At 46.0% G+C, this 27,644-nt stretch overlaps 1 protein-coding gene across 1 annotated transcript; it reads left to right on the forward strand.

The window, feature by feature from the left end:
* Positions 1 to 26,697, forward strand: ZNF606 (zinc finger protein 606). Its single transcript, XM_066270779.1, has 7 exons — positions 1 to 439; positions 2,205 to 2,307; positions 3,452 to 3,508; positions 4,022 to 4,110; positions 15,070 to 15,196; positions 15,865 to 15,960; positions 24,266 to 26,697. The coding sequence occupies exons 2-7, from the start codon at positions 2,277 to 2,279 to the stop codon at positions 26,251 to 26,253; spliced, it is 2,388 nt and encodes a 795-aa protein (XP_066126876.1). The 5' UTR covers positions 1 to 439; positions 2,205 to 2,276; the 3' UTR covers positions 26,254 to 26,697.
* Positions 26,698 to 27,644: the final 947 nt, after the last annotated feature.

Here is a 27,644-nt window from a genome sequence, read left to right on the forward strand (position 1 = left end):
GAAGTGCCCTCGGCACCTGCCATAGCGGCGCTGCTGCCCAAGCCGGAAGACCTCCGGCTGGAACTCCAACTCCCAGCAGCCCGCGCGGTGCGTCCCGGTCGACGCCGGGGGAGCGGTCGCCATTGTCCGCGGCCGGCCGAGGTGAAGCGGTCGCCGGCTCGTTGGGGTCGGGTGGGTCGGCCGAACGGGAGTGGTGGTAGGAGACGAGGCAGCGCCGGGGCCGGTTCTACGCTTTCTCGCCCGCTCGGCCCGCCGACCCTCCGCCTCCGGCCTCCAGGCTGCGACCGCCGGGCAGGACGGGCTGCCTCCCTCTGGCTGCGGGTCGCGGCCCCGGTTCCGTCCCCCTGGTCGGCGCGTCTTTTGTCTCCCGGGCCACTCGCAGCCGGCCGGACCCGTAGCGGAACAAAAGGCGCGCGGGCGCCCCGCGAAGTCGTCTCAGGTGAGGGAGGACCGTTCGCCGGACAGGGTGGCCTCGCGTCCGGGTGGAATCTGAGGCGAGGGGGCGCCTCCGCGGCCGCTCGTGGAAAAACACCCCCTTTTCACCCCCACGCGAGCGCGCGGTGCGGCTCGACGGGGCGTTTCGCTTTAAAGCGCTGACGGACGTCAGACGTGGGCAGGGCGCCCCCCGCCCCCCGGGGGTCCCTTTCAAAGCCTTTGAGCAGCACGAACGTTCATGCCTGGGTAAGGCTACGTTTAAAAAAAAAAAAAGCAAATGTATGTATATTCTTCTTTCCATGCGTTGGTTATCCAACAAGCATGATTTTAAGTTCATAACACAGGAACTGGAACTAATTCCATTTTTTTAAAAAAGGATTTTATTTATTGACTTTAAAGAGAGAGAGGAGAGAGAGAGAACTGGTGGGGTGCGGAAGCATCAACTCATATAATAGTTGTTTCTCGTATGGGCCTCGACCCGGGCAAGCCCAGGGTTTCGAACCGGCGACCTCAGCGCTCCAGATCGAGGTCCTTCCTATCCACTGCGCCGCCATAGGTCAGGCCTAATTTCATTATTTTTCTTTTAAATCAGTCTTTTTAAGATTTTTATTCATTTTAGAAAGGAGAGAGGGAGAGAGAGGACAGAGAAGGGGGGAGGAGCAGAAAGCATCAACTCCCATATGTGCCTTGACCAGACAAGCCCAGGATTTTGAACCAGTGACCTCAGCGTTCCAGGTTGACACTCTATCCACTGCGCCACCACAGGCCAGGCTGATTTCATTTTTTGAAAAACAAAAAAAACTCACTCCCGCGGGGGAGGGGGGGAAGGTGTCAGCGAGCATGAAAAAATAAAAAAACTCCTGAAAGGGTTTTAAACGCGCACTGGCCGCGTACTTGGTCCAGGTTGCAGACAGCGGTGCCCCAGGCAGGCGGTTCGCCTTCCCTAGGTCCAGGTGTTTGATTCACAGACACTGGAGTGTGTGTGTGGGGGCGTTGGCACTGGTACCCTCAGAGGTCGCGGGAGGGGCACAAAGACCTGGAATCTGAGAAGAATAACTGGGGAGGGGGGAGAGGTCTGGGTCCCACAATAGGAGACAGGTTTGGGGCCTGGGTAAATCTTGCAGGTGGATTAAAACTTTTTTTTTTTTAAATCGATTGATTTTTATAGAGAGAGTCTTTGTATGTTCCCTGTCTGGGGATCGACACCGTGCGACCTTGAATGCGGATGATGCTCTATAACCAAACTGTGCTACCCGGCCAGGGTTGTTTTATTTTTAATTATTTTAAGAGAAAATTTTCATAAGTTAAATTAACCCATTTTCTCTATGGTTCAGTGCTTTAATTGTATATGCAGAAATTTGGGCAGTTATCACTACTGTTTCCAGAACTTTGTCATCAAGGCCCACCTCAAAAGAAACTTCTTCACAGTTACACACACAAATACACACCCCATTCTTCCCTCCCCTCAGCTCTAGGTTAACCACTTATGTGTGGGGTTGCATGTAGATTTTGCAATCATTTTTGTCAAATCCACTGGAAAAGTTACTTTGAAGTTTTGATTGGCTGTCTCCTGGGAACCATGGACAAATTTCCACCCTCATTCTGGATGGTGTTCTTTTTTTTTTTCCAGCTCATTCAAATCACAGTGTGTCTACAAAAATTCTCTTTCTGTGTTTGACATGTAAACTCTGTTTTCTTACTCTGCTTTCTAGGACTCTTATTGCTTTTCTGGCTGAGTTCTCTTCTTTGTTCCCATTTCATCTTTCTAGCTTGGTGTGGCAGTTTGCTCTTGGTCTGCCACCCGAATCCAGTGCGGGCACCTGGACAATTCATCTTGCAGGATGGCTGCCATCAACCCGTGGGCCTCCTGGGGTGAGTCCAAGCCCTGTTAATTCTGGGCCTTTCATGCAGTGACTTGCTGTAGTGGGTGCTTAGGGGTGGGGGTTGGGTGCTGAGGGCTTCTTGAGATGGAGGGAATCTGTTTTGGTACAGAATTAGAACTGAGTGGGATTTTTAAAACCTTGATTTTTGGTGAAAGGGGAAAACTTGGTGTAAAAGATGATGTAATTTATATATATTTTATCATCATTTCCTGAGATGTTTCATTAGTTTAAAGAGATTTTTCTGATTACTAGTGGGATTTAAAAATATTTTAGAAGACAGTCATACAATCAAAATTTCTTTACCACTTATATATTTTAATTTTGTTATTTTTCACTTCCATAGCGTTGGCCTGTAATAATAAGAGCAGTGTTAAATAGTAGTGTGTTGTTAGTGGTGTGTTTTACCTTTATCTGTCACTAAAGACATCAAGGAAATATCTTTTTATTGTATTATTATTATTTTTTTTTACCTGAAGCTGGAAATGGGGAGGCAGTTAGACTCCCGCATGTGCCCGACCGGGATCCACCCGGCACGCCCACCAGGGGGCAATGCTCTGCCCATTTGGGGCGTTGCTCTGTTGCAACCAGAGCCAGCCTAGCGCCTGAGGCAGAGGCCATGGAGCCATCCCCAGCGCCTGGGCCAGCTTTGCTCCAATGGAGCCTTGGCTGCGGGAGGGGAAGGGAGAGATAGAGAGGAAAGAGAGGGGGAGAGGTGGAGAAGCAGATGGGTGCTTCACCTGTGTGCCCTGGCCGGGAATCGAACCCAGGACTTCCACACGCCAGGCTGACGCTCTACCACTGAGCCAACTGGCCAGGGCCTGTATTTTTAATATATTTTTAAAAATTGTGTAATGTTAAACATTTTTATCAGGTAGCCTCTTCAGCCATTTAAGGGGTTTTGTTCTTAATTGTCCTGTGGCTATAAATTTCCTGACAGTGACCCACCTGTGCGTTCCTGGTATAAATCTAGTTTATTGTGGTAGAGCTTTTCACATGTGTCTAGCTCTGTCTATGGAATTTTGTTATGCCCATTAGTGAGATGGGTAACCTTTTTCATTCTGTGGCCCCTAGTCACTAAGATTGATGTCATAATGCCTCTCCTTCCCTTGTTCTCATCTGGTCTTCTGGTACAGGTGTCTTTACAGACCAGTCCTGGGGGATGGCAGCTGTTGACCCATGGGACTCCTGGGGTGAGTAAGAGCTTGTGTTCCCATCAACCATGTTGGCTGCCATGGTATGGCCTCTCCCAGCAGTGACCTGCCATGGCTGGGGCTCAGATGTGGGGAACTAGGTGGGGCTTTAGGGTCAGGTGGTGCTGTCCGCATATGTCTTTGTGCTGATCTGGAACAGGGTGGGCTCAGAATACTTTGCTGTGGGATAGAGTGGTGATGACATCTCCAGGACAGGGTGCATGGGAATGAATGGGTGGTGATTTAGGCCCAGACGGCTATAAATAGACACTGCTTCTGAGATAGCCCCTCAGTGAAGAGGGAGTCAGTGTGGGTTCATATGTACAGGCACATCCCTTATCTTCTGAAAGCCTCCTCTCCTTCATCTATAAAATAAGGAGATCCGTCTCTTCTCTTGCCCAGTGGCGAGATCTGGGGCTGGCTCTCCCTAGCCCACCCCTGGAGCATGGACACAAGTGGGCATGCTTCTGGCAGGTAGAGCTGCTTCTTTGACTTTGCTTCCCTCCTCCCCAGCTCTGTGTCCTCAGGCCTCTGCCTGGCGTGCGGAGGAGATGCCTCAGGAGGTCAGGAGTGCCGTGGGGCTCTCAGCAGCCTCGGTTCAGGTGAGATGGGGCTTCTGCTTTTTCCTGAAGGGCTGCCTTGTTTCCTAAGGTGTTGAGGTTGTCCCCAGCCATCCCAGCTAGTTTGGGTAGAGAAGGAATCAGTCAGAAGTTTATCACTTCTTTTTCTTTTTTTTTTTTCTCCTCATGGTGGAGAGGGACCGACAGACAGGAAGGGAGAGAGATGAGAAGCATAAATTCTTCGTTATAGCACCTTAGTTGTTCATGATTGCTTTCTCATGTGTGTCTTGACCAGGGGGCTACAGCAGAGCGAGTGACACCTTGCTCAAGCCAGCAACCTCTAGGCTTAAGCCAGTGACTACAGGGTCATATCTATGATCCTACACTTAAGCTAGCGGCCCTGTGCTCAAGCCAGCGACCTTAGGGTTTCCGAACCGGGGTCCTCAGCATTCTAGGCTGATGCTCTGTCCACTGTCCCACTTCCTGGCTAGAAGTTTATCACTTCCTAAGCACAGATAGCATTCACTATCAACCAGCTTGTTCACAGTCCTGAGCCCCTAGTATGCTATGGGTTCTTTTTAAGTTTTGTTTTGTTTTTCTTTTTTTTTTTTTTTTTTTAGTTTTTTTTTTTTTTTCATTTTTCTGAAGCTGGAAACAGGGAGAGACAGTCAGACAGACTCCTGCATGCGCCTGACCGGGATCCACCCGGCACGCCCACCAGGGGCGACGCTCTGCCCACCAGGGGGCGATGCTCTGCCCATCCTGGGCGTCGCCATGTTGCGACCAGAGCCACTCTAGCGCCTGAGGCAGAGGCCACAGAGCCATCCCCAGCGCCCGGGCCATCTTTGCTCCAATGGAGCCTTGGCTGCGGGAGGGGAAGAGAGAGACAGAGAGGAAAGCGCAGCAGAGGGGTGGAGAAGCAAATGGGCGCTTCTCCTGTGTGCCCTGGCCGGGAATCGAACCCGGGTCCTCCGCACGCTAGGCCGACGCTCTACCGCTGAGCCAACCAGCCAGGGCTGTTTTGTTTTTCTTTACAGAATCAGAGAGAGAGATAGACAGGGACAGAGAGACAGGAATGGAGAGATGAAGAAGTATCAGTCATTAGTTTTTCGTTGCGCGTTGCAACACCTTGGTTGTTCAATGATTGCTTTCTCATATGTGCCTTGACCATGGGCCTTCAGCAGACTGAGTAACCCCTTGCTTGAGCCAGTGACCTTGGGTCCAAGCTGGTGAGCTTTTGCTCAAACCAGATGAGCCCGCGCTCAAGCTGGCAACCTCGGGGTCTCGAACCTGAGTCCTTTGCATTCCAGTTCGACGCTCTATCCACTGCGCCACTGCCTGGTCAGGCCTGTGGGTTCTTTTGTTGGATGAGGAACAACCCTCTTGATTGGCAGGCCCCTCCACTTTCCTCTTCCCACCTTCCCTTGTATATTCAGTGCCAGATTCAGGCTGATGTTGTCTGGTGAGTATTGTGCTTGGCTGGGAGGAGAACAAGGACAGGTTTGAGCCTTTGTCCCAAAGAGCTCCCAGAGTGCTTCATTCAGCTAATGAGTCCTCGTGACCTGCCCTGTGCTCCACGTGTGGTTTAGGACAGAAACCTGAGACCCTTGGGAGGTGGGACAGAGTCTACACAGAGGTCATGGGACACAGAGCAGCTGAGGTCCTTTGCTGTGGTCAGGGAGGCTGCCCAGGACAGGGCATGCCTGAGCCAAGGAGATCAGCCGGGGGGGGGAGAGGGGAATGACCTCCTGTAGCACCACCACCTTTGTGGGTGAGGGTGGGGGACTGCATGGGCAGTGTCTGAGCAAAGACTGACCCCAGTTAGACTTTGGGCTGGAGAGGACAGGTCCTGCATGCCTGCGGCCGCACCAGGGGCCCCATCCTGAGGAATAGGAGCCTCAGAAGTGTTGGGAACAGGAGGTACCAGGTTTCACAGTGTGACTGGGAAGGTGTCCCTGGCAGGGGTGTGGGGAGGAGGCCGTCGGAAGCAGGCTGGCATTTCAGGCTTCAGTCTTACCCGGGCCTAGGAGCAATGTCTGAGAGGTGTTACGGAGTTGAAGCAGGGAGACTTTGTGACTCAAGGTCATGGTTGGTAGTTCCTGAGAGAAAAAGTATAGAGTTGATGATGTTGGAAAGGTGATGTCTTCCTCCCCTCCTGCCCAGCCTCCTCACTAGAAGCAGCCACTTAAGAAAAAAAAATTTTTTTATAACAGCTTTATTAAAATATTATTCATAAATCCTAAAGTTTAACCTTTTAAAATGCACAGATCAGTGGTTTTTAATATGTTCACAGAGTTGTAAAACCATTACCCGTAGAATCTAAGTCTAGAATATTTTCATCACCCCCCACCCCAAAGAAATTCTAATACCCGTTAGTAGTCGCTCCCCATTCTCCCCATCTCAGCCCCTGGGAACCAATAAACTTCTCTATTTGCCTATTCTGGGCATTTTATTTTATTTTATTTTATTTATTTTTAATTTTTTTACAGAGACAGAGTCGGAGAGAAGAATAGGTAGGGACAGACAGACAGGAACGGAGAGAAATGAGAAGCATCAATCATCAGTTTTTCGTTGCGAGACCTTAGTTGTTCATTGATTGCTTTCTCATATGTGCCTTGACCGCGGGCCTTCAGCAGACCGAGTAACCCCTTGCTCGAGCCAGCGACCTTAGGTCCAAGCTTGTGAGCTTTTGCTCAAACCAGATGAGCCCGCGGTCTCGAACCTGGGTCCTCCGCATCCCAGTCTGACTCTCTGTCCACTGTGCCACCACCTGGTTAAGCTCTGGGCATTTTATATAGAGGCAATCATCATACAATATATAGCTTTTTGTGTCTGGCTTCTGTTGCATAGCATGTTTCCAAGGGTCATCTATGTTACAGCACATATCAGTATTTTCTTTTCATGACTCAGACAGCCACTTTTAACTGACTGTTTTCAGTTTTTTTGGGTTTTCTCGATATTTGTAAATGAGTATTTTCATCCTAATACATCAAATTTATGTTTTATTCTATTGACTCCCTGCTATGAAAGATGAAGAAAAAGTTTCTTTACTATGTTTAGGTCTTTTCATTTCTAAATTAAAAATAAAGAATCAAGCAAATGTGTGAGATCCTGTGATGCAAAGATAATTAGAAGTATCTCAACTTCATGTCTTCCCAAAATTAAAAAAATAAAAAGTTAATGAAACCTCCCACAGTTTCCAAAGTGACTGGTGAAGTGCATTGTAGGTTGCTGTCCCACATACCTGGCATTGCTGTACTGGGAGGCAGGGGCTTGATACATGCAGAGCAGTGTGATGTTTGTCTGGCGACAGGACCTGGGTGGCTGTGTGAATGCCCAATCATTTTTAGACCCTATAACAATGAAGCCAGGCTAGGCTGAAAGATGGGCCCCGAGTTAGTTTCATGGAAACAAAAGTTAGTTTTTAATAAAATGCTGTGAGGAGCCCTAATAACCCTTGTGCCACACTCTTGTTAATTCAGGTGAGGGTTTCTGAGAATGATGAGTGTTAATGCTGAGAAAATGCGATGGAGAATTAAAATAACAACACCCTTCAGTGTCTGAAGAGTTGTAATTTCTGAGAACAGACTCCTGGCCACCTCCCTACACTCACTTTGGATTTTTCCTGTGGGAAACTGAAGACTCGAATCTTGGGAGTTTTGTATTAAGCAAGGTCTTCAGGAACACAAACGAGAGTCCCGCCTGACCTCTGGTGGCGCAATGGATAAAGCGTCGACCTGGGAACACTGAGGTCAGCGGTTCAAAACCCTGCACTTGTCTGGTCAAGGCATATATGGGAGTTGATGCTTCCTGCTCCTCCCTCCTCTCTCTCTCTCTCTCCTCTCTAAGAATGAATAAATAAAAAAATAAAAACCAAAAACCGAAAGTCCCATATCCCTCTATTGTTCCCTCCCAATTAAATATTTTCCTGAAATAAAGCATTCCTTTGGTAAAAACATCAAATGCTGTTCTCCCTTGTTATCTGAATAGTCTGTTCTGGAAACGTTGAATAGTGAGACTTCAACCAGTGGGAGTGTAGATCCTATAACTTTGCAGAATAGAGAAAGTAATCATCTTTGGCCTATGTAAAAACCCCAGCTATAGCCTCTCCAAATACGGAAACACTCACACCCCTCTGTACCAGTCCACCAACAATTTCTGCATGATTAATATGCACATATAAGGCCAATAATCTGAATCTCTACATTCAACCTCAGTTGTCTCAAGAACGTGCATGATCTAGTTACATTCTCCTATTCTGCAAAGGGCTTGTTCTGAAACATTAATACTGAAATTCTGAAGATTCCAAAGAGGCCGTCTGCATTTTCCCAGGTTCCATGAAGGGGCCACTGTCAGAAAATTCAGGTCATGCATTTGGAGCAGTCCCATGAGACCATTAGGAAAATGGCCGAGGCCCAACCCAGCTGCCTCTTTAGCCTCCCCCATACCCTCCTGTGGTTTAAACCTATAGCTGGAGTGTTAGCAGCTTCCATAAAGTTCTAGAATGCGTAGAAGATAAACACTTGTGTACAGAGAGCAACATGAACAGGAGGTGTGTGTGCAAGACGGGGTGAGATGTCTTTGCAGGTCATCCCAGCAGATGATGTTTGGAAGGTGCGAGGTGTCAGGTAAGGTTTGCCTGGGGACGGGAAGGGCCCAGAGTGTCAGGTAGCAGTGAAACCTGCAGTTTTCCTCCTAGACCAGGGGGTCACCGTAGTCCTTGGTGTCACACTACCTTCCTTGTCTTCTCCGGCCTCAGGTTTGCATTTTTTCCTTTCCATCCCAGAGGCCTCTGTGAACTGTGGACCCAGACAAGAGGGCATATTCAGCTGGGAGTCTGGTTTTTTCCTGCTCTTCCACGGCCCTTCCTGTTGTTTGTTGACATCTTCAATTATGGACATCTTTTAAAGTACTATTTTGACAAATTTCATAATTGGCATAAAATTTTTTTTTATTTCATAATTACAGAAAAATAAAAAGTAAAGCATCATCCTCATTGTTCCGAATTGATGGTTAATATTTTGTTATACTTGCTTTGTTTTCCTTTTTTTATATTATCCCCAATTTTCCCCTTCCCACCCTTCCTCAGAACAACTTGCGGTATGTGTGCGACTAGTTCGTTTTCGTACTCGTGCAGATAAACTAGACAAAACAGGCAGTAAGGCTGTTCTGGTTTTTTTTTTTTTTTTAATTTTTTGTTTAGATTTATTTATTCATTTTTATTGGAGAGAGAGAAGAGGGGAGGAGCAGGAAGCATCAACTCCCATATGTGCCTTGATCAGGCAAGCCCAGGGTTTCGAACTGGCGACCTCAGCATTCCACTTTGACACTTTATCCACTGCGCCACCACCCTTCAGGCCTGGGTTTTTTTTTTAATGCTTTTCATACATGTAACTTTTTTAATTTTAAAAGATTTTATTTAATTGTACAGGGGGTGGGGGAGAGAAGTTTCAACTCTTATTTACTTCACTTTAGTTGTTCCTTGATTGCTTGTCGTATGTGCCTTGACCAGGCAAGTGTCCTTGAACCAGTGACCTCAGCACTGCAGGTCAGTGCTCTACCCACTGTACCACCACAGGCTGGGCACATGTAATTTTTCTACAGCTTTCTTTGCACACTCAGAATCAACATTGAGGTCCATGCACGTGCTAGGTAGAGGTCAGGTTCATTCCTTTTGCCCCATTAGATGACTCTTAATTCATCCCTTCTGTGGATGGAGTCATACAAGCCTGCCTCCCCCTCATTTGCTATTCCACCCCAGCCCTGCGGATGTTCTATGTTTCATTTTTTGCACATATACTGATGTTTACCAAGGAATTCCCTGAATTTTTAGGCTGTGTTTTTCATATGACTAATGTTGCCACATGACTCTGAAGGACTGAAGCCAATTCTCACAGCTCTGCAAGTGAATTCTCACTTCCCTGTGATCTCACAGCCACTTGACAACACTTAATTTTTGCTTACCTCGCCACCAGGATGGTGTATGATTTTTGCGTTTCCTTGATCATCAGGTTGACTGTCCTTTCATGTCGTTATGGGCTATCGTATTCCCTCTTTTGATGTCTGTCCCATCCCTAGATTTCTGCAGGCTGTGACTTATAGAGATGTAGGCATTTTACATGCATTCTGGTCTTGATCCAAATATAAACTGTCCTCTCCCAATCTGTAGCTTGTCTTAAAGATTGTGGTGTCTTAACACTCAAATGCTTTTTAGTATATTTCTGTCAAACATACCTATGTGGCTAGTGCTTTGGTGTGTTCTTTAAAGAAATTCTATATTTAAAAAATCCTCTCTGTCCTTTATATTCTCTTTCTGGGGTTGTCTGTTGGAGGGGCATTTGGAATGAACTGCTTTGTCTCTGATCTCTTTATATTTGGTGTTCTTTCTTGGTGGGAGTGGGTGGGGATCCTGGCCATCATTCTTGGCACCGTGAAACTCGGGGGCCTCCGGAAGCAACTGCTGTGTCTTCTATCTCTTCTTCATATTCTATAGATTCTTTCCTGCTCTCAGAGCCCTCTCTTCTGTCATCCTGTCCTGTATTATACCAAAGTCTCTCCAGTAGAAGGCTCGGAGTTACAGCTTGTTGACAGCTGGATGCAGCTGCTGGCTGGGTTCTGTGTCCTGTCAGCCATGGAGTTCGATCATGTCTCTAGAGTTCGTCTGGTCAGTTTGTGTTTACCAGGGAAGAGCTGTGAGGCTGTGTTTCAGAGTCAGTTCTGGTCCCTGACCACCCTCCCTCCCTGTCTCTGTCTCCTGACAAATCTCATTCTAAGCTCGGTGGACCTGGGAGGGCCAGGATCACCGGGCTGTTTCTGCTTTTACTTTCTGGATGCAACCAGCTGTCAGGCCCTGGACCCCTTCTCTTCACCTTGTGTCAGGCTGAAGTCTCTTTTCTGGTGTCGCTGCCCACACTCCAGTCTGAGAAGCCAGGGCTACTGGTGGTGCTGCCCACAGATGGAGTGGTTGGGTGGGGTAGGGGCACAACTGGCAAGGCTGTCCTGAATGCACACCTTTACCTCATTGGTTTGCAGCCTGACCTTTAGGGTGTCCTTCAAGCTCAGAGCCCAGAACCACTTCCATCTGCTCTCAGTCTTCCAGGAGTGTGTGGACCACCAGGTGCCATGGCCTCTTCTCTTTACTGGCTGTGATGTTTCTTTTACTTTAAAAACAAAAACAAGCCCTGGCCGGTTGGCTCAGCGGTAGAGTGTCGGCCTAGCGTGCGGAGGACCCGGGTTCGATTCCCGGCCAGGGCACACAGGAGAAGCACCCATTTGCTTCTCCACCCCTCTGCCGCGCTTTCCTCTCTGTCTCTCTCTTCCCCTCCCGCAGCCAAGGCTCCATTGGAGCAGAGATGGCCCGGGCGCTGGGGATGGCTCTGTGGCCTCTGCCTCAGGCGCTAGAGTGGCTCTGGTCGCAATATGGCGACGCCCAGGATGGGCAGAGCATCGCCCCCTGGTGGGCAGAGCGTCGCCCCTGGTGGGCGTGCCGGGTGGATCCCGGTCGGGCGCATGCGGGAGTCTGTCTGACTGTCTCTCCCCGTTTCTAGCTTCAGAAAAATGAAAAAATGAAAAAACAAAAACAAAAACAAAAACAAAAAACATTTTGCCTTACTGGTGGTGGTGCAGTGGTGATATAGTGTCATCCTGGGATGCTCAGGTCCCAGGTTTGAAACCCCGAGGTCGCCAGCTTGAGCCAGGGCTCACCACCCTGAGCACAGGATCATCAGCACGATCCCACGGTCGCTGGCTTTAGTAAGGGATTGCTGGCTTGGCTGGAGCCCTCCCTTCGCCCCCATCAAGACACGTATGAAAAGCAAAGAACAACTAAAGAGATGCATCTAGGAGTTCATGCTTCTCACCTTCCTCTCTCTCAAACACACACAAAAACAAAACTCTTAAATTTAGGAAATTTTTTTTAAAACCCAGAGGCGGATCACAAAGTATGAGTTTCCTGTTGCCACTGTAACAGGTCACTCCAAACTTAACAGCTTGGAACAACATGAATTGACTCTTTCTCTGAAGATCAGAAGTCTTTCTGGGTTATCAGGCTGCATTCCTTCTGGGGCTTCTTCACTTTTACCACATTCAAGAGGGACTGCCTGCGTTTCCTGGCTCATGGCTCCTTCATGGTCAGAGTGCATTGCTCCAACCTCACATCTCTGCCTCTGACCCGCCTGTCTGCCTCTTTCACTTACAGGGTTCCTTGTAATATTGAGCCCACCTATTGATCTCCCCATTTCAGTCTCCTTAATCACATCTCTGCAAAGTCCCCTTTGTCATATTAAGGTAGCAGTTGCAGGTTCTGGGGATTAGGGCGTGGAGGACATTGAGGGGACCATTCTTCAGCTGACCACAAACACCCATGTTCAACAGCATCAGCTACTGGCAGCTTTCTGCTTTCTTCCTTTCCGTTGATTTTGACACACAACCTTTAAAAACAAACAAAATTATAGTCCTAACCGGTTAGCTCAGTTGGCTAGAGTTGTCCCAAAACACCAAGGTTGCTGGTTTGATCCCTGGTCAGGGCACATACGGGAAGCAACCAGTGAATGCATAACTAAGTGGAACAATGAATGCTTTCCTCTCTCTTTCACTCTCTCTCCCTCTCCCTCTATCTAAAAGCAATAAAAAAACTAGAGTATTTTTAAGAATATCTCATGTGTGTTGCTTTACTTGTAAATACTTCTGTATATTTTTCCTAAGAGGTCTATACCTATCTTTTATAACCATGGTACCCAACAAAATTAACAGTGATTTCTTAGTATTGCCTAATAATACCCAGTCCACATTCAGTTTTCCCTGTGTGTCCCAAAAGTGTCTTTTTACAGTTGGTTTGTTCAAACCCAGGTCTAAACAAGGGTCATGCATTACATGTGCCTCATCTGCTGAAGACAGTAGGTCATGTGGTATGCTGGGTTTTGTCCTCATGGGGTCATTGATGAGTTTGCTATAAGCTGGTGGCTGGGCTGGATGGAGGCTGGAGTAGATCCTTGTGTCGTATTTTGGCAAGAGTACTTACTTTGTAGGTGGTGCTGGGCCCTCCTGCTGGGAGGAGTTAGTGGGCACAGGGAACCTGGTGGTTCCATTTTCAGATGATGGATAGGTTAGTGGGTGCTGCTGTCAGCCTGACCCTTTCCCTGTCTGCCTTTTCCTGTGATGGAGCAGTCACTGATGGTCATTGTCAGTATCCACTTTTGGTTCAGGAAATAGTTTCCTTCCTCTATTAGAGGGGGTTCTTCTATTCCTTTGAAAGTGTGTGTGTGTGGAGATTCCATTGAGGTCTCAGGAGCAGGGGAGGTGGACTTGTGGTTCAATTACCAGCTTCCCAGCTGCCAGGGTGTGTGGCTTTGGGCCTTGTGTGTAGGTGGACTTTGAAGCCATCTAAAGAGATGAGGTAGCGTAAGAGGAGCACAGCTTCCCTCCCCATCGCGTCCCACAGGTGTGATCACTCTGTGAATGTGCACTGAGGTTGTGCTTTTTCTGCACTTCTCTGCCTGGTGTCATACCCAAGTAAAAAGTTGACATTAACCTGACCAGGTGGTGGCGCAGTGGATAGAGCATTGACCTGGGATACTGAGGTCCCAGGTTTGAAACCCTGAGGTCTCAGGCTTGAGTGCAGGCTCACAAGCTTGGGTGCAAGGTTACTGGCTTGAGCAAGGGGTCACTGGCTCAGCTGGAGCCTGTCAGCTCCTCATAAGGCACTTATGAGAAGCAATCAATGAACAACTAAAAGTGCTACAACTACAAGTTGATGCTTATCATCTCTCTCCTCTCCTGTCTCGCAAAAAAGAACAACAACAAAAAACTGACATTACTCAAAATGTAGAAACAGCAACTGTTAAGGAAACTGAGGCTGGGGCAGATCTGTAAGGTAAACCCGAGAAGCCGGCATTGATGGGTCCAGGGTTGGGGTGGGTTTCGCCAAGGGAGATTATGGTCAGCAGTTTTAACATGCTTTTGGGAGTAAGGGTATCCATAGGCGCAGAACAGTTCTGTGCTCTGAGCCAATTGTGAAGGTGAAGGGTGGTCAGTGCAGGACCAGGAAAGACCAGCATGGAGGGCGAGCCCTGATCAGAGATGACACTGTCAGTGTATAAACCATGACTCGCAGGGACAGAAAGGCTCGCTGATGGGTAAAGAGAAGTGACAACATTAAAGGGTGGGTGGAGGGGTCATGGCAGGAAGATCAGAAAGCCAGTTCACAGGTGGCGGGGAGGTCCTGTATATGAGTGGGGACTGCAGGGTGTGTGACACGCCCAACCGTACAGCTTATTCATTGCCATCGTCATAAGGGGAGGCTGCCTTGTCTCACCCGGAAACGCCCACACACTCAAGGCTCACACTGATTGCTTAAAAGAACTATAAGAGATGCTTCCACTGTAAAAATCAGACGTGGATTATAATTCCTCTTTCCTACTCATTTTCTAGTGAGTGTTCCTGGTTCTCTTTTTTTCTAAAACCATCAGTTTGTACTTTTTAATATTCAGAGAGCTTTTGACATTAAACGTGACTGATTTCCTCTTGGCTGAATCCTGTCCCACCCTACCTCTGATTCTTGGGACAGAGATGACGTGGGAAAGCAGACTTCCCTACCATGGCCAGGAGGACAGTTGGCAAGTGTTCAGATCACTCTTCCAGGTCCTTGTCTCAGGTCTCTGATCTGACCACTGCTCATAATCTCTGTCCACTGGTCCTGGCCTCATTCAGTATCTAAGAAGAGGACATTGCCCTAGTGGAATCCTGTACACACTAGCCAGGTAGGATTGAGAAGGAGTCTTAGGTAAGACCGGTATCTTTGTTCTGGTTACTGTGGCCCAGATGCCTAATTCCCTAGAGCCCTGGGTGGCTCACAGTGTGACCCCGACCCTCATTGGAATATTGATGATATCCAGATTATTTTTGTACATCCTGTCTTCTCCCAGAGCTGTCAGCCTCACTCCATTCTCAGAAAACACTGGAGGGATGGCCCCAGACTGAAGAAGAACATGTATATTCTTATAGGAACCAGTGACCTTCAAGGACGTGGCCGTGGACTTCACCCAGGAGGAGTGGGGGCAGCTAGACCCAGTTCAGAGGACCCTGTACCGTGATGTGATGCTGGAGACCTATGGGCACCTGCTCTCTGTGGGTAAGGCAGGGGCTGCCCACATAAATGAAGGGGTTTCCATTGCAATACCTTCTGTACTCTGTGGTTTAAGGCTCAGAGGGGTCTCAGAAGGGCTGAGATGATTTTGAGATCTGAGGTTCGAGGTATTTCAACCTCGAACCTCAGTGCTTAAAAACATGAAGCAGGGTCCTGGCAGGTTGGCTCAGTGGTAGAGCATCGCCCGGTGTGTGGAAGTCCTGGGTTCAATTCCCGGCCAGGGAACACAGGAGAAGTGCCCATCTGCTTCTCCACCCTTCTTTCGCTCCTTCTCTCCTTCTCTCTTTCTTTCTCGCTTTCTCTCCTCCTCTCTTGCAGCTGCCAAGGCTCCATGAGAGTAAAGTTGGCCCAGGTACTGAGGACGGCTCCATGGCCTCTGCCTCAGGTGCTAGAATGGCTCCAGTTGCAATGGAGCAATGGCACAGATGGGCAGAACATTGTCCCCTGGTGGGCATGCTGGGTGGATCCTGGTCGGGCACATGCGGGAGTCCGTCTGTCTGTCTCCTCACTTCTCACTGCAGAAAAATACAAAAAAAAAAAAAAAGCATAGAGCGGGAGGGACTGTGCTTATTCTGCCCAAGTGAAAGATCAGGGAGAAAGAGGCCAGGGGAATTTCACAGGCAACACATGTCTGTGTTTTTCTTCATGTGTAGGGAATCAGATCGCCAAGCCTGATGTTATCTCCCTGCTGGAGCAAGGAGGAGAGCCCTGGTGGGTGGAGCAAGCACTTCCTCAGAGCACCTGTCCAGGTGAGAGCCGGCCCTGTGTGGGAGAGCTGGCCCCATGCGTGCGGGAGCAAGGAATCTTCCCCCAGCCCGCCTCCCTTGTTTCAGAAGGAGGCTGAGCCCACAGGGAGTCACCTTCCTCCAGTACCCTCACAATTCCCTCCCAGGAGCTTTATCCCTTGTATTGACTTTTTGCTGTTCTTGAACCCGAGCAAATATGCCAACTTTTTTTGTGTGTGTGACATTGACAAAGAGAGGGACAGATAGGGACAGACAGACAGGAAGGGAGAGAGATGAGAAGCATCAATTCTTTGTGCAGTGACTTAGTTGTTCATTGATTGCTTTCTCATATGTGCCTTGACCAAGGGGCTACAGCAGACTGAGTAGCCCCTTGGCTAGTGACCCCTGACCTTGGCTTTAAGCTAGTGAGCCTTGTTCAAACCAGATGAGCCTGTGCTTAAGCTGGCAACCACCGGGTTTTGAACCTGGGTCCTCTGCGTCCCAGACCGATGCTCTATCCACTGTGCCACCCCTTGGTCAAGCTGTGTCAACCTTTTTAACAGGGTAAAATTCTTATAAACTGCCCTTTCCTCACCTTGTCGTCCACGCTCCTGATGTCTTCCATTTCTCCGCTGTGCATTTCTCTAAGACAACTTCTAATTCTCTAACCCACTGCTTAATTCTTTATTTACTGCCAGATTGCAGCCTGTAGCCACAGACTCTTTAAAAATTAAATAAGAAAATAGTTTTTTTTTCTGTAGGTAATATAGTCACATGGATAGAAAACTCAGAGCTATATAAAATATGTAAACTGAAAAAATCTTATTTATATGCCCTACTCTTCTATACGTTATTCTTACCCCCAAACACAGATACACAGGTAACCACTTTTTTTTAACTATAAAGTTTTGAGTTATTTTATTAGTGGTTGTCCTGAAGATTTTTTTTTTTTTTTTTTGGTAAGTACAGGCAGGGAAGGGAGAGAAGTGAGAAGCATCAACTTGTCGTTGCTTCACTTTAGTTGTTTATTGATCGCTTCTCATATGTGCCTTGACAAGAGGATGGGGGACATCTCCACCCAAGCTAGTGACTTTAGGTTCTGGTCGCTTGGCTCAGTGGTAGGATGTCGGCCTGGCATGTGGATGTCCTGGGTTCGATTTCTAGTCAGAGCACACAGTAGAAACAACCATCTGTTTCTCCACCCCTCCCCTGCGTCTTTCTCTCTCTCTGTCTCTGTGTCTCTTTTCCTATCTTTTCCTCTCTTCCTCTCCTGCAGCTGGCTTGATTGGTTTGAGCGCATTGGCCCCTGGTGCTAAGAACGGCTCCCTGGAGCCTCCATCTCAGGCCTTAAAAATAGCTCAGTTGCGAGCATGGCCCCAGATGGAGGTTGCTATTTGGATCCTAGTTGGTGTGCATGCAGGAGTCTCTCTCTCTATCTCCCCTCCTCTCACTTGGAAAAGAAGAAAAAAAAAAAGCCAGTGACTTTGGGCTTCTAACCAGTGAGCTTTGGGCTCAAGCCAACACTCATGGGATCGTGTCAGTGATCCCATGCTCAAGCTGGGGAGCCTGCACTCAAGCCAGCAATGTTGGGGTTTTCAAACTGGGCCGCAGTGTCCCAGTTAGACACTCAATCCACTGCACCACCACCTGGTCAGGCATAATTAACATCTTAATTTATAATAATCTGGTTTGGATTAACACCAATTTAACTTTGACATTATATGAAAACTTTGTTTTCGTATAGCTCTTTCGCTCTCTCTTTCCCCTTTTATATTGTTATTGTCACAGCTTACATCTATACACTGTGAGCCCCTCACCATAATTTATAATTACTGCTTTATGTAGTGTCTGTTAAATCAGGTAGATAAGAAGGAGGTACCAGAAATGCATTGTCAACCATGCTGTGTCAACCTATACAGTTACCTCTATTGATTTTTTTTTAAAGATTTTATTTATTCATTTTAGAGAGGAGAGAGAGAGAGAGAGAGAGATGGAGGGGGGGAGGCGGGGAACAGGAAGCATCAGCTCCCATATATGCCTTGACCAGGCAAACCCAGAGTTTTGAACCAGCGACCTTAGCGTTCCAGGTCAATGCTTTAGCCACTGTGCCACCACAGGTCAGGCAAGCTATGTATTGATGTTTATTTCAAGTTACAGTCTGGTGTCCTTTCATTTCAACCTGGAGAACTCCCTTTAGTGTTTCTTGTAGGGCAGGTTTGCTAACAGCAAACTCTCCCAGGTTTTTTTTTTGTATTTTTGTATTTTTCTGAAGCTGGAAACGGGGAGAGACAGTCAGACAGACTCCCGCATGCGCCCGACCGGGATCCACCCAGCACGCCCACCAGGGGGCGATGCTCTGCCCCTCCGGGGCGTCGCTCTGCCGCGACCAGAGCCACTCTAGCGCCTGGGGCAGAGGCCAAGGAGCCATCCCCAGCGCCTGGGCCATCTTTGCTCCAATGGAGCTTTGGCTGCGGGAGGGGAAGAGAGAGACAGAGAGGAAGGAGGGGGAGGGGGTAGAGAAGCAAATGGGCGCTTCTCCTATGTGCCCTGGCCGGGAATCGAACCCGGGTCCCCCGCACGCCAGGCTGACACTCTACCGCTGAGCCAAATGGCCAGGGCCAAACTCTCCCAGGTTTTGTTTATTTTTGGGTATGTCTTTTATTTTATACTAAGTATTTTATTTTTATGCTGCTGCCAGTGTATATAAAAATAATTACTCTTGTGAAACAAATTCATGAAAATTCAGAGAGGTAGGTATTAAGGACCAAGAAAAGGAGAAATTTATATAGTGTGGCACATGTTACAGGGATAAGCTTTTTTTTTTTTTTTAAGCTTTTATTTATTGAGCCTGGCCAGGAGGTGGTACAGTAGATGGAGTGTCTACCTGGATCCTGAGGACCCAGGTTCAAAACCCAAGGGTTGCCTGACCTGTAGTGGCGCAGTGGATAAGTCCTCAACCTGGAATGCTGTGGTTGCCGGTTTGAAACCCTGGGCTTGCCTGGTCAAGGCACATATGGGAGTTGATGCTTCCTGCTCCCCCCCCCCCCCCCCCCCGTCTCTCATCTCTGAAATGAATAAATAATAAAAAATAAAAAAAACCCCAAGGGTCACTAGCTTGAGCACAGGGTTCTGGCTTGAGCATGGGATCATAGACATGACCCCATGGTCGCTGGCTTGAGCAAGCGGTCAGTGGCTCAGCTGGAGCCCCCACAGTCAAGGCACATATGAGAAGGCAAAAAACGAACAACTAAAGTGCTACAATGCAAGTTGATACTTCTGTTTTCTCCCCTGCCTGCCTGTCTGTCCCTGTCTGTATGTATGTATGTCTCTTTCACTCTCACTGAAAAAAAACAAAAAAAAAGGATTTTATTTATTGATTTTAGAGAGAGAAATAGAGAGAGAGAAAGGGGGTGGTAGGATGGGGTGTATCAACTCAAAGTAGCTGCCTCTCGTATGTGCCTCAACCAGGCAAGCCCGGGGTTTTAAACTGGCAGCCTCAGCATTCCAGGTGGATGCTCCATCCACTGCGTCACCAAAGTCAGGCAGGATAAGCTTTTTGTATAGGTTTTCCATTCAGGTCTGTGAATATTCACCAGTTCAAGAAAAAGTGGCTTAGAACACCTTCAAAGATTCATTTCACTACAAAGAGGGGCAGACTTTCTGGGGTCTGAGAATATCGTACTTGAAGATACTCCAGTCAGCAGGGTGTTATGTTGCGCATTCTGTAGTCAGAATTGTTTCAGATCTGCAGCTGCCTGGGAAAGCCTTGCAATTAAGCCTAGTCTGCAGCCAGAGCTGGTGAACTGCTTTCTTCATAGCAGTGATGCTGGAGGTACATGAGGTAGCCGGGCAGATTTGTTGGTAGTGGGTCTGTCAGTCATGGGTCCACCTGGGAATCTCTTGATTTCTCCATTTTTGAAGGATGGTTATGCTAGATACATAATTTGTAATTGACAGTTTTTCTTTCTGGCCTTCTTGGTTTCTGATGAGAACTGAACTGTTCGTTTTAGGGGATTCCCTTGTCCCTTTTGAGCTGGTGTAACTCGTGATTGTGCAGGTCTCGAGTGGGAACGCTGGAGGGTTAGAAAATAAACACAGAGAGAAGGATGCTATCGAGAGGTCTTCTGGTGGCTGATGACCTACCAAAAGTGCCCACACTCCCAAAAGCTTTATTTTTATAGTGTGAAGCAAAGTCATTTGCAAAACAGAGAGCTCAGGCCCTGGCCAGTTGGCTCAGTGGTAGAGCGTCGGCCTGGCGTGTAGGAGTCCCGGGTTTGATTCCGGGCCAGGGCACACAGGAGAAGCGCCCATCTGCTTCTCCGCCCCTCCCCCTCTCTTTCCTGTCTGTCTCTCTCTTCCCCTCCTGCAGCCAAGGCTCTACTGGAGCAAAGTTTGCCCAGACGCTGAGGATGGCTCTATGGCCTCTGCCTCAGGCGCTAGAATGGCTCTGGTTGCAACAGAGCAACGCCCCAGATGGGCAGAGCATCGCCCCCTGGTGGATCCCGGTCGGGCGCATGTGGGAGTCTGTCTGACTGCCTCCCCGTTTCCAATTTAAAAAAACAAAAAAACCCAGAGAGCTCAGATACAAAGTCACATCTCTGAGGCAAACCAAGAATTTTCCCAAGTGCAGGAAACCCCCCACATGCATAACATCTTAACTTCACAAAACAAAGGGTAAGAAGAAAACTGCCTCCAGCCTCTTCGAGGGACATGGGGATGGGAGTAAAAGAAACCATCAGCATCACAGCTAGCACAGAGGTGTGGGGAAGGGCATGTAAATTGCCTTCACCAACTTAGTTGAACAATCAGAGGTTGTGGGGAAGAGCTTAGCCCTTTGGCTTAAGTCTTAAACTGTGAGGACTTTTGTCAGCTTGCAGTCTCCCACAACTTGTCTCTGATGAATTGCTTCTGTCTTGCTGCTTTAAGGATTCTCACTTTGGCTTTGGTTTTTGGCAGTTTAACTAATTATAATATGTATGCATGTGGTCTTGTAGACTCTTAGGAGTAAACTTTTGAAAGCCACTATGGACACCTCACTCCTTGGCTTTCCCTCTCATCTTTTTGCCCTGTGTATTGTCTGCCCCAACAATCTCAGACAGTTGCAACTTCCAAACATGGCTTGTCAAAGATTGACAGCTCGCTGCTTCCTGGGAACTTCAGCACTGTGTAAGTTACCAACAAGCCTTTCACGTCAGGTCTCCCATGGAGCCACCAAACAGGTCAGATAATGGCTGTTCTTTGGGAATGGGCTTTGAAAAAGCTCCAGCCTTATTCTGGTCCATCTACCGTTGTTTCCCCCAAAATAAGACAGTGTCTTATATTAATTTTTGCTCCTAAAGACGCATTAGTCCTTATTTTCAGGGGATGTCTTATTTTTCCATGAACAAGAATTCACATTTATTGTTGAACAAATAATCAACATTTATTTATATACTATAGTCATATCATCACAAACATCAGCATAACCGGCCAAACTCTGAATTCCATCAAGAATTTCTTGTGAGTCTATTTCCGTGTACAACAATCAACCCTGTTTCTCCGAAAATAAGACAGTGTCTTATATTAATTTTTGCTCAAGATACTCTAGGTCTTATTTTCAGGGGAGGCCTTATATTTCTAAGTTTGAAAAGAATTGCACTAGGTCTTATTTTGGGGGGATGTCTTATTTTCGGGGAAACAGGGTAGTACCAGAAATACAGGCTGTTTGTTTCCAAGGCTCCTGCTGAGTGAGGGAGCCAGAACTGGTGCAAAGGTAAAATTATAGTGTCCCAAAGCCCACTGTTATTATCAAAATACAGCCGTCTTTCCTGAATCAACTCTCCCTGGGTTGCTGCAAGGCTTTGTTGAATTTATAGAATCATGAAGAAATTGATTTAAATAGTTTCTGCCTGTTTATTTGGGTGCTTTAATGTAGGGGCAAGATTTCAGAGGTCCTCAGTTTGCCATTTTTCACTTATTTCTTGCCCTAGGCAATCTCTTTCAGGATTTGTTTTCAATTTCTTTATGCAACTACAAGCATGTAGGAATAGGTAGTTACTTTTTACCTTTCCAAAGGTAGGATATGACACATGCTGTTCTGTATGGTACTGTTTTTAATCTAACGATGTACCATGGCCTCTTCCTGAGTCCTGAAGGTAATGTGTTCCATCAAGTGGGGTTTTTTTTGTTTTGTTTTTTTGTATTTTTCTGAAGCTGGAAACAGGGAGGCAGTCAGACAGACTCCTGCATGCGCCCGACCTGGATCCACCTGGCATGCCCACCAGGGGTGATGCTCCGCCCATCTGGGGCCTTGCTCTGCTGCAACCAGAGCCATTCTAGCGCTGGAGGCAGAGGTCACAGAGCCATCCTCAGCGCCCAGGCCAACTTTGCTCCAATGGAGCCTTGGCTGCGGGAGAGGAAGAAAGAGACAGACAGAGAGGAAGAAGAGGGGGAGGGGTGGAGAAGCAGATGGGCGCTTCTCCTGTGTGCCCTGGCCAGGAATCGAACCCGGGACTCCTACACGCCAGGCTGACGCTCTACCACTGAGCCAACTGGCCAGGGTCAAGTGGGTTTTTATCCAATCTCACCATTTGCCCCCTATTCAGATTGGAAACCTTAGGCTGATGAATTCTGGTAGATTTAACTCTGTCACCCTCAGTGCTGACCATTCTGTTACCATCTCAACCGTCTCCTTAATCACGATAGGACCAAGAATCACATCGCTTCTGTTTCCTCATCTTCCTGATGTTTGTCCCTGGTACCAGCCTTGAGTGAGTCCCCTAAGCTGGAAATTGAGAAGTCGTCCTGACTTTCTGCTTTTCCCTCTCCGAGAAGTAGTCTTTCTTCTAACTCCTGAAATTCTCTTCCTTTGACATGTCTGTGGTGTCATTTCAGTTTCTACCACCATCACGTGTGGATCCCTTCTCATAATTACAGCTCAAGTTAGTGAGTAAATTCTTACTTGTTATTAATCACCTTGGTAGAAAATTAATGCAGAGCCCTACAGTTTTAGGAGGACCGATACCTTAGCACTGACAACAGTAGCCTCATATATTGAATTTTCCAGACATTTTGCTGGATTCACCATCTCATTTAATCATCAGAAAGTCCTCTAAGGATTGTGGCAGATCCGATATTTAAATACAGATTATCAGACTATATGTGTATCTGTCTTTTCATAATATGCTGCCTTTCAAGTCCATGTCTGTGTCATTGTTCCACAAATGATTCTGTAGTTATTAGAAGAGTTGTAACTAGGAGTATCCTTAAACCATATGATTTTTTCCCTTTGGGCTGATGAATTTTATGTTAATTGACTGAACTATATGGAGTAGGCAGTAATGTGATAGCATATTATCACAGATAACGTCCTGGCTTGAAGCCTCTGTTGATATTTTCTTTTAATGCAGGTGTCAAAATAGGGGAGTAGTAAGGACATTATAACACATAAATGAATTAGGACACCTTAATAATTTAAACGTTAATTGCTAAGGGCTTGGTTTCTCTTATATCTTATTTTTTCACATTAATGATATTCACTGTATCCTTATATCAGGGATTCCTGAGAGCACCCCCAGGTTCAGTGAATCACTTTGAAGGACTCAAAAGTCATTCTACTCAGGATACTGCTTTATGACATTAGCATCTGTAGAGGAAAAAGGTTTTGAGCTAAGTCTGAAGGAGGAAACCAAGTATAAGCTTTGGATAGTCATTTCCCAGTGGAGTTGCAGAGGACCCACTTAATTCCTTCAGCAACAAGTTGTGGCATGCGTGAAATGTCATCTGTTAGGGGAAGCTTGCCTGAGTCTAGGAGCCCAGGGTGTTAGTCAGGCACATGTGACTGGCTACAACCACAGAAGCTCCAGACCCCAGAAGGAAAGGGATGTTCACTGTAAATGACACTGTACAAACTATCTGGAGAAATTGGTATGTGTTCTTCAAGGCCTCAAGCATCTAAAACACTCTTCTCAGAACATTCCGAGACCTCAATTCCTGGGTGGTGGCCAAGGGCCAGTCATGAAACAGGCCTTCTTGGGAATGTGTGGTTTGAGCAATTCAAGTGTGTAGAGTTACCTATTTTCTGCACATCCTTAGCTGGTCCTTTTTTTTATGGGAAAATACTCCCGAATGGATTTTCTTAGTATTCAGTACATACTTTATATTGTGGTTAACTACTTTCGTTCATGTCACTGTTTTCTTTTCCTCTGTCATGATCTTCCCCTGAGTTTCAAGTCTATTTGAAAACAAGTTCACACTTGCCTTTTCAATACTATGGACCAAAAAATTGCATATTTTCCTATCTAAGAAGTTCTTTCCTTGTGTTCTCATGGTTATTTTCTGTTTATTTCAGAAATGGTGAGAAATCCTGAAAGCAAAGCATTGATTCCAACACATAGCCCTTGTGAAAAAGAAAGGTCTCACAGCATGAAGTTGGAACGATACATATGGGATGATCCCTGGTTCTCCAGGTTAGAAATTTTGGGATGTAAAGACCAATTACAAATGTACCACATGAACCAGAGTATAGCTATGAGGCAGATGGTCTTCATGCAGAAGCAAATATTGTCTCAAAGAGGCTCTGAGTTCTGTGAACTTGGGGCAGAGTGTAACCAGAGCTTAAACTGGATTCCATCTCAGAGAGTTTCTCAAATAGAACATTTCTATAAGCCTGATATAAACGCTGAAAGTTGGAGGTGTAACTCAGCCATAATGTATGCAGATAAGATGACCTGTGAAAATAATGAGTATGACACAGCTTTCTACCAGTCCATGCAACCTGTTTACCCTGCAAGGATGCAAACTGGAGATAATCTTTTCAAGTGTTCTGATGCTGTTAAATCTTTCAATCATGTACTACATTTTGGTGATCATAAGGGAATGCATGCAGGAGGAAAACTGTATGAATATAAGGAATGCCATCAATTCTTCAACCAGAGCCCATCATTTATTGACTATCCAAGACCTCACATTGGACAAAACCAGTATGGTTACAAAGAATACGAGAATATTTTTTACTTCTCTTCTTTTATGGAGCATCAAAAAATTGGCGCTATAGAGAAAGCATATAAATACAATGAATGGGAGAAAGTCTTTGGGTATGACTCATTCCTCACTCAACATACAAGCACTTACACTGCAGACAAACCCTACGAATACAATGAATGTGGGACATCTTTCATCTGGAGCTCTTACCTTATCCAACATAAGAAAACTCATACTGGAGAAAAGCCCTATGAATGTGAAAAATGTGGAAAGGCTTTTAGGAATCGTTCAGCCCTTACTAAACATGAACGGACTCACACTGGAATAAAACCCTACGAATGTAATAAATGTGGAAAAGCCTTCAGCTGGAATTCTCATCTTATAGTGCATGCGAGAATTCATACAGGAGAGAAACCATATGTATGTAATGAATGTGGGAAGTCTTTCAACTGGAACTCTCATCTTATTGGACATCAGAGAACTCATACTGGAGAGAAACCTTTTGAATGTACTGAGTGTGGGAAATCTTTCAGCTGGAGCTCCCATCTTATTGCCCACATGAGAATGCATACTGGAGAGAAACCCTTTAAATGTGATGAATGTGAAAAGGCTTTTAGGGATTACTCAGCTCTTAGTAAACATGAAAGAACTCACTCTGGAGCAAAACCATATAAATGTACTGAGTGTGGAAAATCCTTCAGCTGGAGCTCCCACCTTATTGCCCATCAGAGAACTCACACTGGAGAGAAACCCTATAACTGTCAGGAATGTGGCAAAGCATTCAGAGAACGCTCAGCCCTCACTAAGCATGAAATAATTCATTCTGGAATTAAGCCCTATGAATGTAATAAATGTGGAAAATCCTGTAGTCAGATGGCTCATCTCGTTAGACATCAAAGAACTCACACAGGAGAAAAGCCCTATGAGTGCAATAAATGTGGGAAATCCTTCAGCCAGAGTTGTCACCTTGTTGCTCATCGCAGGATTCACACAGGTGAGAAACCATATAAATGTAATCAATGTGAAAGATCCTTCAACTGTAGCTCTCACCTGATTGCACACCGGAGAACTCACACGGGAGAGAAACCATACAGATGTAATGAATGTGGGAAAGCATTTAATGAGAGTTCTTCCCTCATTGTACATCTGAGAAACCATACTGGAGAAAAACCCTACAAATGTAATCACTGTGAGAAGGCTTTCTGTAAGAATTCTTCTCTTATTATTCATCAGAGAATGCACAGTGGAGAGAAGCGCTTTATATGTAATGACTGTGGAAAAGCCTATAGTGGTCACTCAGCCTTGCTTCAACACCAGAGGAGTCATAGTGAAGAGAAAGTCTGTGAATTGAACTGAAGAGATTTTCTTTCATTGTGCATTTGATAACACATTGAAAAAAAACCTATAAGTATAATCAAGAGGTCATTTTTTAGTAGTTCAGTAAGACTCTTCCCCTTACTACTCACGAGGAAATATCTTCTTAGAAGAAACTTGTGAATGAAAAGAGTAGAGGAAACTTTAGCAGTTATGTAGCCCTTATTTAACTTCAGATAATTACAATGAGGAAAACTCCAAACTCCCACGGTCCACCAGGAATCCCATTTGAGGAATTTGAATGTAGGAAATGGACATCTTTTTAAAAAGAGATTTCAACTATTTGTGGATCAGATTACATCGTTAAGGGAGAAACCTTATGCAAGGAAAAGTGTTATAGCTGAAAGTACACTGTTTTGTATCGAGCTGGAATATAGAATGGGAATATCTACAATAATGTTTTGTGCGTTAGTATGGAAATACAAATTTTGCTATCCAAAGGGGGGGTGTCTGGATACCCTTTAAGAAATAGAATATGGAGTACTAAGTCTGAATTTAGGGAAAAAGTCTCCAATGGGATCTTTACTGTGGATAAAGATTAACCTTAGAAAAGATTAGTAAATGAGATTACTAAAATGATGGAAGGTTATTCCTTAGAAGTATGAAACTGATGTTTTTGGGACAAAGAGTGATAGTTAATAAGCCAGTATGTTGGTGTCCATGGTTTACTCATTACTGCACTGTTGTTGGACATGAATTAATTTGTAATTTGTTTTAGGCAATCACTATAAGTTAAAATTATGGAACACTGCATCAAAATACATAACCTGAAAGAATAAAAAGGTTACAGAGTTGTATATTCATATCTGTCGTAACATCTAAAAGATGTATATGAACAAGGACTGGAAAGACTCATGAAGAAATTAACACAGTTAATTAAATTTTTTTTTTAGTTTTACAATCACATTCAGCACTTACCTACCATGCTCTTAAACTTGGTTCTAAATGCTTTTCAATTATTAACTCATTCAATCCCCTTAGTTCTATGAGGTCGGTACGATTATTATCCCAGTTTTACAAATGGAGAAACTGAGGCAATGATGTTGAGAAACCTACCTTAGTACACAGCTAGTTAGAAGTGGCACAGATGGTTTGGCTCTAGAGTTCATATGCTGACTCTTTAGTGATTCTTTTCCCTCAATGGTTTTTTGTTGTTATTGTTATTGTTGTTCAGTGTTTCTATAGAAGATATTTGATAATAAAAATCAAGAAATTTATAAATGATGAGAAATAAAATTACTTGGCTCTCTGTTCTAAAGGATTTTTGCTAACATTAGTGCTAAGCTCCCTTCGGAATATGTCTGAATTGGACATTCAGAATTGCTCCATTTTATTTTTTTGTATTTTTCTGATGTTAGAAGCAGGGAGGCAGT

Source organism: Saccopteryx bilineata, chromosome 3, assembly GCF_036850765.1.
Source record: "Saccopteryx bilineata isolate mSacBil1 chromosome 3, mSacBil1_pri_phased_curated, whole genome shotgun sequence".
Classification (NCBI taxonomy): Eukaryota; Metazoa; Chordata; class Mammalia; order Chiroptera; family Emballonuridae; genus Saccopteryx; species Saccopteryx bilineata.